The sequence below is a fragment of the Lutra lutra genome, chromosome 11 (genome assembly GCF_902655055.1).
Source record: "Lutra lutra chromosome 11, mLutLut1.2, whole genome shotgun sequence".
NCBI classification, from domain to species: Eukaryota; Metazoa; Chordata; class Mammalia; order Carnivora; family Mustelidae; genus Lutra; species Lutra lutra.
The window spans coordinates 92,172,745-92,188,769 of NC_062288.1; the positions used below are offsets into that span (position 1 = coordinate 92,172,745).

At 39.4% G+C, this 16,025-nt stretch overlaps 1 protein-coding gene across 7 annotated transcripts in view; it reads left to right on the plus strand.

Annotated features, from left to right (window-relative positions):
* The window catches only part of CHRM2 (cholinergic receptor muscarinic 2), a 145,877-nt gene that overhangs the window by 86,820 nt on the left and 43,032 nt on the right, over positions 1-16,025 (plus strand). For 4 of the 7 annotated variants that reach the window (XM_047695706.1, XM_047695703.1, XM_047695704.1 and 1 more), the window contains 2 exons: positions 777-907; positions 3,818-3,919. The exons of 2 other annotated variants lie outside the window; for them this stretch is intronic. In XM_047695706.1, the coding sequence (XP_047551662.1) occupies positions 3,883-3,919 (37 nt within the window). In that variant the 5' untranslated portion in view covers positions 777-907; positions 3,818-3,882. Of the gene's footprint in view, positions 1-776; positions 908-3,817; positions 3,920-4,052; positions 4,078-16,025 lie in introns of those variants that run through there. One more of the 7 variants, XM_047695707.1, reaches the window with a different exon arrangement.

The window sequence follows — 16,025 nt, forward strand, 5'->3', positions numbered from 1 at the left end:
GATTATGGTGGGGAAATGGCCTCTTGAATATGGGAGGGCCTCTGGAGCTCTGCTACTCAGGTAAGTCAGAAACTCATTCTTCCTTATTATAACAAGACTGTGATAGGACTGGCAGGTTCATAAACTACCAAAATGGAGGAGGAAATAATCCAAGACTACCCAGATTTGTCTCTATTCTTTATTATAAACACATCTATGTATTTTCTCTCAGAATGTCATTTTCAAAAGTTGGTGACCTATCTGAGCAAGTAAGCATGTTTAGTTTTGTGTGAAATCTCAAACATGCAGCATTCTTTTACTTCTTCTTCATCTTCTGGAATCAAAAGAATGATTTCACAGTTCCGTCAGCTTTCCCCTCAATATTCTCTGTCTTTCCATTAGATCCTATAGACTTGTGTATTATCATCTACTCATTCGGCTTATTTTATTTATTTTGACTAACCGTCCTGCACTTTCCTCATTGTAGTATGTGGACTCCCTATGGGAACTTTCTTTCTGATTATTTTTCCCCATGAACTGCAGTGAGTTCATGGAACTACGTGGAAGATGGGAACATAAGACAAACATGAAGGACTTGAAAAGATAGGTGTGATGGATATATTTTTTTCTCCACTCTTCCACCTCACTTAGTGCTCCAAGAAGCTGGGCCATATGGACTATATCCAAGCGTTCTCTGCTGCCAGTTGAGATCAACCAATGGGAGGCACCAGAAGATGACCAGAAGGAAGAGAACAATTAGATTAGGGTATTTATTCCGTCGTCATTTCTTCTTCCAGGTCACTATAGATTGCTGCATCCCTCTACTGAAGGCTAGAGTTCTGGTCAGACAGCCCTTCCCACAGAGTTAAATCCTGGTTCCAGAACTCTCTTTCTTCTCTTCCTCCCTCCTCCAGGCCTAAGGATATCCGTGAGTTCTGCTTATACTGTACCCTAAGTACTGCACTTTTCTTTCTTGGTTCTCTTAGGGCATTCTCATAGATCTGGGTTGTAGGTGGTAGGATATATGAGCCTGAGGCTCAGACTAGAAGTTCTAGGATTAAAGTATAAATTGGTAGTCGACATTGGGAATAGTGCACAGAAAAGAAAGGAAAATGGCTGAGGAGATAAGGTTAGAGAGTGCTCATAGGTTCTCTAAGGGATATTTCTCTCAATGTTCTTGCCATATTATCCTCTTCCTTTTTTATCCATGACTATTTCTCCCATTCAAGAATATAAATACAATGGCCAAATTATAGCCATGAAAGAAATGAGTGATTCTTTAATGGGCAAAAACAAAAGTAAAAGTCTTAATCCTTAAAAATTATGAAGATTTATTTATTTGAGAGAGAGAGAGAGAGGGAGGGAGTGCATGCAAGCATGAGAAGGACAGAGGGAGAGAGAATCTCAAGCAGACTCCACACTGAGTAAGGAGCCCAGTGTGGGGCTTGATTCCAAGACCCTGAGATCAGGATCTGAGCTAAAAACAAGAGTCGGACACTCAACTGACTGTGCCACCCAACTGCCCCAAAAGTAAAAATCTGTTAAAAAAAATTTTTTTTTGATATGTGACAAGCAGTCATGGCATATTTGAATCTGTAGAATAACAAGTTTCATTATAAATTCTTTAACATGTGCTATGTATTTATAGAAAGAAATGCTTTAGCTAGACTACTTTTCTCTAATAACATTTCTCACTGGCCGCTTCAATTGTTTTCTCCTTTTTATGGCACATTAATTTAAATGGAGCAGGCCTTGCTCTCCATGATAATTGTCATTTAGTTGGATGTTAATTATTTTCACAGGTAGAGTAACCACAGGATAAACTACACAGTTTCCTTTATTGCTCCAGGAGTCCCAGTTTCCATTTAGCCATAAAAGAGTTTTCAACATTTGTGATTTTTTTTAACACTGACCAACTCCTCTTTTGAGAAAAACATTAACCTTTCCTCTCAATTTCTCATGACCAAATTCTAAAAATATGCTCTACTGCTTCCTTCAGTAGCCAGATCATTTGATACTCCAGTCATAACAACAATTAATTCAGTTTTTATAAATTATATTTCTCACCCAAATAAAAATAACGTGAATGAAAATGGCACTTTTCATGACTTTTTTTTTAATGTTTCTACTTCGTACATGTTTAATTCCTTGAAATATTCCTGCCTTTAGATTGTCACTGCCTACTTGACTCATTATTTCCTCAATGGCAAAGCCTCAATTTCAATGGTAGAATAAAATGGAACACATTCTACTATGTGCAGCATGTCATTCATCAAATTCCAACTATGAGTTGTGTATCCACAGCTACGATGGAACATAGTTCAGCTTCCCTATTTCACACCCATGAGGAGTGTGTAGGCCTTTTTCCCCAATGTACTTAAGAAGGCACCTTGACTCTGTCAAGCTGTTGGAGTCCTAGAATCTATGGCCATTGGTCTTAGCAGTTGGTTTTGCACACACACCAGTATTTGGGAAATTCTTTATGCTCTTTGGTGCTTAGTTTTTTTTTTTGTTTTGTTTTTTGTTTTTTGTTTTTTCTAATACTATCATGAGACTAAGTTGGTAACAATGAGGACCTGCTGGCGCATCTGGATGGCTCCATCGGTTAAGCGTCCAACTTGATTTCTGCTCAGGTCATGATCTTGGAGTCATAGGATCAACCCTGCATTGGGCTCCTCGTTCAGTGCAGAGTCTACTTGTCTCTCTCCCTCTGCTCCTCCCCCAGCTTGCTTGCTCTACCCCTCTCTCTCAAATAAATAAATAAAATCTTTTGAAAAAAACAATGAGGACCTGCTCTTTTGATGTCTGAATTTCAGCTTGGCAAGTTAAACATGTTATCTCTGCAAAGTGTTATAAATCACCATATGAACACTAACTATACTTGTTGTATGCATATAGAATGAGTTTTTATTTTAACTTCTGGTGTACATTTTGTTGTACTTGAATAAATGGGGATAATGCATCAACTGATAATTATTGAGCACCTTCCCTCATCCTTAAACTGCTCTTGGTGTTAGAATTAACTCAAGAGGAAAAATGTTTGGATTCTCCGTCCACTCTGATGTAGATTTTTGGTGGGAAAAGGAGAGATACTATAATTGTCATCATAGAGAGTAGAATTTAAAAAAAGTTTTGAACAAGGGGGGTGAGCTCATGAAAAGAAGGAGTCTATTTCAGGATTCTGGAATGGCATAGAATATAGCATATGGCCTTTACGAGAAGAAAGAGAAAGGATTGTTAGTCAGTGGCCTTTTTGTTTTGATTCTTCCTTAGTTTTTATGCATTCTTTTTATGTACTATTTCTTTTCTGTTTGAACTATTTTCTAGATGATCCTTAATATAAATGTACTGTTTAAGGGGAAATGCCAACTCTTAGTCATCTAGAAAAGCTGTTTCACTCTGACCTAAGATTAATGGGTATAGATAGTAACAGGAAGCCCAGATTGGAAATAGATCTGGTTTTAGAATTCTCTGTTACAGAACACCAATATATTAAATAGATAGAAGTGGAGCTTATCAGTAGCAAAGGAGACAGGAAGCCTCTACCCACACCCCCACCCCCTTGCCCAGTGGGTTTGAAAATTACTAACGTACTTCTTTACTGTTTTCTTGTTAGGCCATCTTCATGTTACCCTCTGTTATTAAATAATGGGGACTGCTGACACATGAGCCTCAACTCAGATCTCTTCGCCCGTGGTTATACAGTTAGTTGCCAGGAGGGTTGTTTAATGTAAATGGAAGTAACCAATCGATTCAGGCAGGGAGCGGAGAGGGGAAGAATGGGACCATAAGAAGTGTTTTTTCTTTTCTTTTGTCCTTATCACACCTATTTTATCAGAAGATGTGTGCAAGCAGTAGCATGATGACCCCTTTTCCCCACTGACCCTTCAGCAGACACTGGACATGTGCTACTTGGAGGCTGCATCTCGGATGCGGGGAGGTGAGCCTGCGACCCATTGCCCAGGGGATTCTCCATTCTCCAGGTCTCCTCAAGGAGCACCTAATGGAAGAAGTTGGTATTTTGGCCAGGGTTGACAACCATCTTGGCTGGCCCTATAGACCAGGTGCCAAAATGCTATCTTAATTTGTGCTGAGTAGGTGAGTACATAAGTCAGGAACTCAGCGGGGCAGGAAGCCAGGGCTTTGAATGGCCACTTCTGTGCCTTTTCCAGCCCATCTTTTGGAGGCAGCCCACTCCTATAAATATGAAAGCTGTCATTGCTCTCTCCCCCGCCCCCCCCCCGCCCCTGCCCCCGCCAAAAATAGTTCTACTAAGTAAGGAGCCAGGTAGTGTCATTATTGGCATGGTATTCAGTGGGGTTTGATTTCCAAGTTGTTGACTTACTATCAGTCCACTGATATGATTCTGCAAATGAACCAGAAGTACAGAGTTAAGCTGACAAAGACATAAGTCAGAGAAAGAAAATGAGTGAATTTACTTCCTTTGCAATGACATCCTTAATATTATGAAAATACTGGATTATTCTTTTGAACTACTGCTTAGTGACACCCAAGAAATGAGTTAGGATCTCTGACAAATGAGGAGCTACCATGGGAAGACAAATATTTATCTGAGAAGGCCACAAGGCATGTACCAGGACTGTGAATCTCTGTACTTTTTTTTTTATTAAGATTTATTCATCTTAAGATGAATTCATCAAGAGCAAGAGGGAAGGGCTGAAGGAGAGGGAGAAAGAATCTCAGACTCCACCCTCAGCTCAGAGCCTGACGTGAGGTTCGATCCCACAACCCCAAGATCATGACCTGAGCTGAAACCAAGAGTTGACGCTTAACTGACTGAGCCACCCAGGCACCCCCGAGTCTCTGTATCATATTAAACATCTAGTGTCTCATCACCCCTCAGTCAGTTTGAAAAGTTTTTTTTTTTGACTGAATATAAAAGATGTTTTGTAGAATTCTAAAACCAATTTTAAAATATTATGACCTCTCAGTGACTTTGGTTACTGCATAAGAAATATTTATACCTAGATTAAAATGTAAAGAATTTATGGAAACCACATCTCTAGTTAATCAAAACAGGTTATCAGTTCAAGGATTAAATCAGCTAAGAAGTTAAGTGAATTTTTGATATTTAATGAACCAAGCTAGAAGTTTAATAACTAAATCCTTGCCATTTGATCACCTGATTTGGAAAAATAACAGTCATTCCTTGTAGCAGTTTGTTATAATGCAGTCTTTCAGTTTAGGGACACATCTTGAAACAGATGACCCGGTGTCATTTAAAAAAAAATTCTTCTATTTTTCTAGTGAGAATTTGGCAAATTATTAGTTAATATCATATTTGTACACTAATCGGAATGAGCCAGAAGGAGAAGAGGAGGGAAACTAGCAGAGATGTCCTGAGGTAGATGAGAAAAGACAGCACCTGTTGAATGGGAGAGACATATTCTCTAGCTTAATACTGGAACTTCAGCTCTGGGAGCAGCAGGCCAGGCAAAGCGTTTGGGCCCTGAGGCTCGTAGCTTTAAATGTCACAGTGGGAACATGGGGACGTTTTCTTTAACTCCTATCTGTTTTCTTATTGTAAGAATAAGGGACAAGGTCATCTGCTGAAAGTGAGAACAGGTAAGGAAGTCCTGTGGATCAGAAGAGACAGGAATGGTGTGAAAGGGTCTTCTGATGGAAACAGGATGGAGAGGAGTAAGTTACTTGCCAGGTCCTTAATGGCTCTTCAACTGACAGAAATGGTATTCCCAAGTTTTAAGAATCTGTGTGTCTGTCTAGTCTCAGTTGTCCCCTTACCTTTCAAGGATGTGTAGAAAAGGAGGCTAAGAGCCTATTTTTATGTCTGTGCCCTGGAAACCCTGAACCTCTTCTAGGTAAGTGCTGATAGCATGTGAACCACAGTGACCCATGTCCCTTTCCTCTCATCCCTTTCCTCTTCTCTCCCCTTCATACTCCCTTCCTTCCACCTCCTTCTTACCTTCTTTTCCAATATACCTTTCCTCGTCTTTTTCCTCTAACAGAGTTCTCTGTACTTACCTTTCAGCTAAAAATAAAACTGAGAATTTACCCACCAAAAATATATTTATCACTTATAAATAAATCAATATGTATCTACTGCTGAACTAATTTTTACATTAAAATGTATCCCAAAGCAAATAAATAAATAAATAAAACCCTATCCCCAAATATAAATTTTAAAGGGGCTTATACCCTTCTCCCCAGGAGAAATGATTTGGGTGAGGGAGTAAAAAGGAATTTATTGAGATATGGGCACATGAGAGATGTGGGTGCCTACGTCAGTTTCTAGGATTGCCAATCCTCCAGGCCCCTTCTGAGTTCCATCAAGTGGAAGTGGGGGCACTGGTGACAGAGTTGTTAGATCTTCACCATGTCCCCAGAATGTGGAAGATATGCTTAAACATGGTCACAGACACCAGTGGCACATTCGTCTGGAAATTTTTGAAGTAGATGATGATAAAGGACTAAAGCAAACAGTGAGAATGAAATTAAGGATGGGGTTGCCCCACCCCAGTTCTCGGATGCCTCATGTAGTACAGATACTACCGTGGTGGCTCCAGAGGCACCAGGAGCAGAAGAAGAGATAGCACAGGAAGGGCAGGCAGGACCCTGGCTACAAGCAGCTGTGCCTCAGCCGAAGAGGAGCCGAAGGGGGTAGTTATTGCCAGTGGCCAAAGAGAGAGGAAACTGCTTCTCTGCAGCTGGGTCTGGGGGAATAGCAAGGGCTAGTCTAAGGTGGCTTACTGCCCTAGAAAACCACCCACATCATCCACACGGAAACTGCCAGGTTAACCACGAATATGTCAGCCATGTTACCAGAAGCTCATGGAATGAGCTAGAAGCTACGACTTCCTCTTATGTAGTATAGGTGTAAAAAGTGGTAAAGAGGATCTCCTCCTTCCCTTCTTCTGACGTCCCCCACCCCAGAAGAGCAAGACTCAGGGCAAGGTGGGAAACCACATCCCAGGGTTACAAGCACCCCCTCACTGCAAGGTGCTTGAGGAGGAAGAGAAATCAAGTAGATCAGGACTCTGCCCTACTCCGAAACCAGAGATACAGTTCCTGCTGGTGATGAGGGAGGTCTTCAAGTGGAGTGGTCATAGGAACTGAAAACATCTGGGATCTCCCTAAGATAACATTAAAGAGCAGTTTGACCAAGCATTGCTGAGCCAATAGTTAACAAAATATTTATAATCTCATGTTTAAAGCCCACTGTGTTACGCTCAATAAACCAATCACACAAGTGTAAAACTAAACTGAGCTTGGAACCAAGCCTGTCCTTTAAAATGTTACCCCAAGGTACTTTCAAAATGTTGTGTCTTTAATAACGTTTAATAACGTTGCTTCCACTAAAAATATTTTCATTGTATATTTTTAAGGAGAGCAAAGTTGTTTTTGTTCAATTAATATAAAAAGTAGCATTGTAAGATATCATTTCTTTTATTGTTTTTCATTCTTTAAGATTCACACTTTGGAGTATATTTTATTGTAAAAATGAGGACAGTAGTAGATGTACATTTATTCATTTCTTTATAAATTTATTGGTGAGTAAATTCTCTCACTTTTTAACTGAGAGAGGTATCTAGATACATTTTGTTAGAGGAAAGACAGAGGAAGAGGAACCTAGAAAAGGAGCATGAGAAGAAGTAGAGGGAAAGAAATGTAAAGAGAAGAAACTAGAAAGGAACTCAGAGTAAGGCTGGCCATTTATGGGGGGAAGGAGGGTTGGGAGCAGGGAAGGACGCAGAGTGAGGTTGGAAGAGCCTGGGTGAAATGAGAGTGACCGTTGTTCTTGTGACATCAGTACTATACCCAGAAAAGGTTCAGCGTCCAGAACACTTTTTCAGACATCTGTAAAAGGTTAAAGAAGGGGGCACCTGGGTGGCTCAGTGGGTTAAAGCCTCTGCCTTCGGCTCAGGTCATGATCCCAGGGTCCTGGGATCGAGCCCCACATCGGGCTCTCTGCTAGGCGGGGAGCCTGCTTCCCTTCCTCTCTCTCTGCCTACTTGTGATCTCTCTCTCTCTCTCTGTCAAATAAATAAACAAAATCTTTAAAAAAAAAAGGTTAAAGAAGAACTAGAAGGTCTCAGACTGCACTGAGAGGCATAAGGCCACGTTTTTTAAAAAAATTCTGGAATGACAGTATTACTGTCAACTGAATGGGTGTTGGGGGGTTAGAGTGCTAGGGGGGAGGAGAAAGAAATTTAGGTAAATTTAGATAAACTCTAAATAAGAACAGAAAGCCATGCCCTGGTCTCAGGGGTCATCCGTTAGGCCCTTAATACTTAGAATATAAAAACATCCTTGCAAGTCAAAGTTTACAGAGAAATACAGTTTTGGAAGAGTAAGAATTTCACTTACTTAGAATCGGTTTGGAAAACAACAGTACAAACTCAAAAGAGATTCTTCACCTGCTACAGCTGGTATTGTACTGGGAATAACTAGCAGCACCAGGTTGCAAGAGCCAGTCAAGGTCTCGTGAAAATCTACGTTTATGCAAAGTAGTTTCTGTACACCTGAGAAGCCGCCTCCGAGTGACTCAGAGTTCACTCACAGAAAAATCTTTAAACCCCTGAAAGTCGACAAATAGGTATTAAGGACTGAAAGTATGCTCTCTATGCTGTAGTAGGAATTATGATGGAAGATACAGTCCTTGCTTTCAAAAGAACTTATCCACTTGTGGGTAAATTGAAGATGGAAATTGCTACATAGTTTCGGTACAGCTATGATTAAGCACTCATGCTAGTATTTACAAAGAGAGAATGCTAGCTGAACTTAATAGAACAAGATGTGTGATATTACATGGATGAATGAGGGAAGGGAGCAGAAGTGTGACGGGGAAGACAAGAGAGAGAAAATTACTTTTGAGGCAAAACATTGTCCAAGTGTTCAAGAGGAGCAAAACAAAAATAAACAGGAGGGTAGAGAACAGAAAATTTAGACCAGAAGAAAAGAAAAAATGAAATGGGAATACCCAGAGTAACGGAGACCCCATGTGCCGAATGCTTGCTTCTTCTCGTTATAGTTTCCATTAATTAATACATTTATTGAACAGACATGTATCTTGTAAACATCAGGCTGGTGATAAGGAATGAAAAAAGAGAGTTAAGGAAAACATTTTCCCTACCTTGGAAGAACTTCAGTGCAGGGGAGCAGAATAGTAAAGCACTGGTCCCATCGCAGTGGGTGCTGATGCTGGCCTGAAAGAGGCAAATGTGGGAGCTCGGAAATTAATGGACCTGCAATGTCTGTGTGCTCCAGTATCTCAGATGTTTTGTTTTCAAGGGGGAAGATCCAAGGATGCTGAAATTAATGTATGACACTGACTTTTCTTTATTCAAGACACATTTCCCCGCTAATGGCATTTAGACAGATCAGCTGTGGTTCATCTGCTCATACCTAGAGGCACAGTTTTGCTAACCAGGGATCTCAGTCCTGATTTCACAGAAGAATCACCTGATGCTTGGATCCCACAGCAAAACAATTAAATCAGAGTTACTTGACTGGAACCTGGGCAAAGGCATTAATTAAAAAACTTCTCCAGATGATTCTGATGTGCTTCTGGATTTGAGAACCAGCTGCCTACATACAGACCTGAATAGACTCTGCCATAGCTGTTTATCCAAGGTTTGTGACTTGGTCCCAGATGCTATAATGGAAACTGTCTCTTCCTTCGGTGGGACTTACGTCCTCTCCTGTACCTGCCCTTTGCATATCGCACTGTTTGGTTGAGTCCATATGACATTTGGTCATTGATGAAATAGATTTCTTTTAAAAATTTTTTAGGGTGCCTGGGTGGCTCAGTTGGTGCAACCTCTTGCCTTTGGCTCAGGTCATGATCCCAGGATCCTGGGATTGAGCCCCACTCCCTGCTTCGGGGATAGTCTGCTTCTCTCCCTCCCTCTGCCCCTCCCCCTAACTGTGTTCACTCGCTCGTTCTTTCTCTCTTCTCTCTCTCTCATAAGTAGATAAAATCTTTAAAAAAAGAAAAAAGAAAAAAATTTTAAATAGATTTTATTTGTGGAAAATTCTTGTTTTGAAAGTTTGACTGTTTGCTGCTATATATATGTCATATATATTGGCCAAAATGTGGCTGGCCAAATTATTCTTTCCCAGGTGTATTTAGTGAAAAAAAAAAGTAAATTCTGATAGTATGACATCTTCATGATAATAGGATTTCCAATAATGTATTAATATCTGTTAGTTGGAATCTCTAAGAAAGGGGTAATATATATATATATATATATATATATATATTGTTTTTAAAGAGAATTTAGGAACAAACTAAGAACAACATTTCTATGAAATAATCTATATATCATTGCTGTCTAACAGAAAACTTCTCCTCCAGCTTGTTCTCGTGCAGATTTTAACGCTTTCTCCCCTATAGATTTTAGAGCCAATGAAGACTAACCCAAGCCATGACATTCTGTGACCACTGTAAGCTTTTTGAATGCTGCCTGGATGCTTTGTATTACGATCCTCTGTCGGCGTTGGCAGTTTAAGGCCTGGAAGCAAAACAGTTTTCAATTGTCTGCCTGCAAAAAAATACCAGAAAATATTACGAGACTAGTGAGCATTGCTGAAACACTTTCTTCTTTCTTTGTCTAGTCTCCCACAGGAAATACAAGATTCCCACCTCCTTTTCCTTTAGTTAGAAAAAAAAGAAAAGAGAAAAGAGCTGAAAAGTCTGTAAAGACAGCATTGCCCCTGCCTTCACGGGCACTGAATCAGAGTATCCTGCCCGGAGTTACCTGCACCACGGGCAGCCATGGACCTCATCTCTTTTCTGTCTGTAGCATCTATTCAGTTTTTTTATCTCTCCTTTCTGACCAGTGGAACAACCACATTTAATAAAATAAGTGGTAACAGTTTATTAAAAGTGACCAAAACTAATCACAACTCTCTACTTAAAATTAAGTTCTTTTCCCATCTAAAACACACAGAACTGGAACAAATTACTTTCTGGATATTATAGAATCCCATTATATTGGAAAAATTGTTGAGCAGTACTCAACGGCCGATGCAATGCCACAGAAGTTATACCTTGTTTAAATAAGACAGGTGCCATACGAATGGTGGACTTTCTAGGTCAAGAATAATACAAATATTAAATCATTATGTTGCATACCTGAAACTAATATAATATTGTATGTCAGTTATATGACCAAAAAAAGAAAGTCTAGAAATACACAAATTAATGTGGAGAAGCATTGTGATGAGCTTTTAAATGATGACAAATTAATAGCAAAACAAAAGCAGTAATGTTTAGGATGGTTTATATAGACTACCTTGTCAAAATGCTTTCTTAATCCAGGTATCCAAGCTGCTACAAAGACAATATTTATTATGAGTGAAGGAATTCAAACATCTGCATATTGGTTAGGACTCAATTTCTGCTAAATGGAAACAATCTAAAAGGAAATGTCTTGTTTTACTGTAAATTATGTAGTTCAGAAGTTGACAGAATGGAATTACTACCCTGGATTTACTTCTTACTGACTAAAGCAAATTGATAGGTGAAATGAAAGCAGAAAGAAATGGTCAGAAACCGTGGCCATGCCATCTTCCTGTGCAAAGAAAATTTCAAAAGAGAGAAAGCATTGGTAAAATTTCATGTCCAGATATTCTAAAAGAAAAAAGAGCTCAAAATAGATGGAGGGGTCCAACAAATACAATGAGAACGATCTAATTAAAACAGTTGGGGGCGCCTGGGTGGCTCAGTTGGTTAAGCAACTGCCTTCGGCTCAGGTCATGATCCTGGAGTCCCGGGATCGAGTCCCGCATCAGGCTCCCAGCTCCACGGGGAGTCTGCTTCTCCCTCTGACCTTCTCCTCGCTCATGCTCTCTCTCACTGTCTCTCTCTCTCTCAAATAAATAAATAAAATGTTTAAAAAAAAAAAAACACAGTTGGGATGAAAAAGAAAGAGAAGCTCCTACAGACACACAAATGAATGCAGAAAGAGCTTTCATCTGATTATTTCACAGCACAGCTTTCTGAAATCAGCCCCCCGGTGGCCCACCACCAAAGCTGTCATTACAGTGAGTTCATGTTTTAAAGGGAACTTTACAATACATATATGAACTAGGATGTGAAGAACAAAAGCAAGAATAAATACAAAAGAATGACATGTTGGAAAGCTAGGAATAATATTGGGAGGGAAAATACCTAAATGTACTAAAATGTGTTCAAAAAAAAAAAGTGGGGCACTGGGTGGCTCAGTCAGTTAAGCATCTGACTCTTGATTTTGGCTCAGGTCTTGATCTCAGGATTAGGTAGTTGAGCCCCGCATCAGGCTCTGTGCCGAGCGTGGAGCATGCGTAAGATTCTCTCCCTCTGCCCCTCCATTTGTGCTCTCTCTCTCTCTCATTCTCTCTAAAAAAAAAAAGAGAGAGAGAGAGAAAGACTGAGGCTGAAGTGGGTGGCAAAAATAACCGTAAGCCTTCATTTGGAGAAAGTTCAGGGGAAAACCGGTTCCCCTGCCTTTCAAATATGGTCTAATATTCACAGATTACCGAAGGGAAGTAGGACTTAGAAAATATTGTTTTGTTTCCACATTTTTCTAAGAATATATATTACGAACTAGAAAGGGCAGAAGAATAATCGATGCCAAAAAAGGGAAAGTTAGCATAGGAGAGGCTTGTGGCTTGACTCCCTGGCTTCTCAATGTTTATCTTCTGCAAAATGATAATCATAATAATAGTAAAACAATTTACTTGGATTTATTTTATAAAACTCTATTTAATTTTTTTTTAAAGATTTTATTTATTTATTTGACAGAGAGAGATCACAAGCAGGCAGAGAGGCAGGCAGAGAGAGAGGAGGAAGCAGGCTCCCTGCTGAGCAGAGAGCCCGATGCGGGACTCGATCCCAGGACTCCGAGATCATGACCTGAGCCGAAGGCAGCGGCTTAACCCACTGAGCCACCCAGGCGCCCGAAAACTCTATTTAATTTAAAGGAGTGTCTTTTATTCTGATATTTTCTTCATTTGTTTTTTTTTTTTTCAGGTTTCACATATTTTTGTTTTTGTTTTAATGAAATGATGGCGATGGTATGTGTAAGTTCATTGTCCTCATGTCATGAAATAGAAAGTTAGCAATGTTATATGAGCTCCTATTTTTAAGTTTTATTGGTTCACAAAATCCAAACACCTGGGAGTCCCTAGAGATTTTTTTTTTTTCAGTTTAAAAGTTCCTTTGAATAAGGAATAGATGCACATGATAAAAATTGAAAAGGTTCGTGTAGTCATGCAGTGTTTTGTCTGCTCTTGTCCTCCAGACTCTTGTTCTCTCCGTTTCTCTCAGGAAAGGCAACCATTGGTAGCTGATTCTGTATGTTATTCTGCACAAGTTCTGGAATTTGCATTAAAATTGCTTATGCTTTTGACACAAATGACAGCATATACCACTCATTTATATTTTTTCTACACAGACTATATATACTCCAGAACATGGCCACCACTGTTTTCATTGTATTTAGAGCTGAAACTCAATCTAGGTACAGAAATAATTTATTGATATGTTTGTGGAATCAGTTCCAGAAATTCTTGAGAAATGCTGTATGATGAAAGAAGTGTCATCACACAGGAAAGATGAAAATTTTGGCTGGAGATTTCACAAAGCAACAGAAGAATAATTTAAGAACTTACACATTGGCGAACTTGATATCCATCAGGAGCAAACTTTGTGCTTAGGCTGATGGCTTATGCACATTTGAAAATTAGGGACCTGTGATGACTGGGAACAGTCATGAATTCATAAGGCTATAAAAATAAGCACTTCATCAAGGTTTCTGAACTGACTGAACTGACCCAAGCAAAGAATGTCATATATCTCGTACATTTTGATTGTAAGTGGCCACTTGAGAGCATTTTTCAGGATCTGTGTTTGCGGCTATGGAAGGTAGGGGGAATAAAGAACAGCCCAAAACCAGCTGAACACTTATATCCTGAAGGGATTAATTAATTTCTCCTTGAAGGGACCTTAAAGGTCAACTTACCCAATTAGAATGTTGCAGGGTTTTGTCTATTAGCATTTTATTCATGCATTGATGACAAAGTGGGCATGATTAACAAATTTGTGAATAATGCAAATAGAGAAGGAAAAACGAATGGGTATCATGTCAGAATTCAAAAAGATGTTCACGTTATGGAACAATTATCAAATTGAAACAAAATTAAATTTTAGAGAGGTTCAAAATATCAGTTGTCTTTTTTTTTTTCTTTAGATTTTATTTGTTTATTTGACAGAGATCACAAGTAGGCAGAGAGGCAGGCAGAGAGAGAGGAGGATGCAGGCTCCCTGCGGAGCAGGGAGCCCGATGCGGGGCTCAATCCCAGGACGCTGGGATCATGACCTGAGCCAAAAGCATAGGCTTTAACCCACTGAGCCACCCAGGCGCCCCAAAATATCAGCTGTCTTAAGAGCAGGGAAGTTGATATGGATTAATAATTTATATAAAGAAAAGCTATGCATTTTTAAGTTAACTACAAATATATCCTTAACACACATCAGCTTGAAGATTGAAACTTTATTTAGATCAAGAAGTCTTTATTTAGGGGCGCCTGGGTGGCTCAGTGGGTTAAGCCTCTGCCTTCAGCTCGGGTCATGGTCTCAGGGTCCTGGGATCGAGCCCCACATCGGGCTCTGCTCAGCGGGGAGCCTGCTTCCCCCTCTCTCTCTGCCTATCTCTCTGCATCCTTGTGATCTCTGTCAAATAAATTTAAAAAATTTAAAAAAAAAAGTCTTTATTTAGATCTTGAAGATTGAAACTTTATTTAGATCTAGAAGTCTTGTTTTTCTTTTATTGTTTTTTCCTTTCTGTTATTTCTGTTCTCTGGTTCTGTAATTTCTATTAGACTTTTGTCTCTAGCTTTCTTCCTTTCTATTCTTGGGCCACCCAGGCACCCCAAGATTTTTAATACTATTTCTAATGTTTTTAGCAGTTTTGTATTGGAAGGACTTTTTTTTTCCCCAAATAACTACTCCAGCATACTGCTGAAAATGGTAATCTCTAATAAATTATTTAAAATTGCATTCTTGAAGTGTAATGTACAAATTACATACACGCAGAGAAGTGCACATCATAAGTGTACTACTGAACAAAGAATCAAAAAGTGAACTTAAGGGTGCCTGGGTGGCTCGGCGGGTTAAAGCCTCTGCCTTCGGCTTGAGTCATTATCCCAGTGTCCTGGGATGGAGCCCCGCATCGGGCTCCCTGCTCAGCAGGGAGCCTGCTTCCCCCTCTCTCTCTGCCTGCCTCTCTGCCTACTTGTGATCTCTGTCAAATAAATAAATAAAATCTTAAAAAAAAAAAAAAAAGAAGAAGAAGGATCAGCATCATGTTCACTGCTCTGTCTTGATCCAGTATCATTAACATAAACCAGTAACACCTAATGTGTCCTATGATTACATGAGAGTTAATGGAAATAGTGTGCTCGGGAGAAGAGCAGTAATAATTGTATGCATCAGAGCCTATTCGAACTTATATTCAGTTCAATGTATAATAATAGAGAATTTAAGTTTTAGGAGGAGGGCTTGAAGAAAGTAGATTCTGATTATAAAGAGATAAGATAGTCAACTTCAGTTATTTGAGGTGTTGTTATGTAGAAGTTAAACATTTTAAATATCTGGAGAAAACAGATGTAGGATCATTTTATTAAGAACAAGATGGTGGACTTTATTTTAGAATAAAGAATAACTTCTTAATAATTAGGCCTGTACAAAAGTAGAATGAGCTACTCTCATAGTTGAAAGTTTCCCAGCACTAGAAGTGTTCAAAACCTGAGGGATGACTTTTCACTTGTATTTTAAACAATTATTTATCTAGTAGTACCTTCTAAATTTCCAGTCCCAAGTTGCCTGTTTCTTTGGGTTCCAAATAATCTAGCTAGCCCTAGATTAGAGTTTATTTCTCTTATTGGATCCATCTAATTCATAATTATCTACATAGTTGCTACCTTGCCTTGAACTCTGAATTTCCATGGCCTCCAAATTCCTTACTCACTGCTTAGCCGGTTTTGACCCCGTGCCTTGCTCACCTCTAGACCTTGAAAGCATT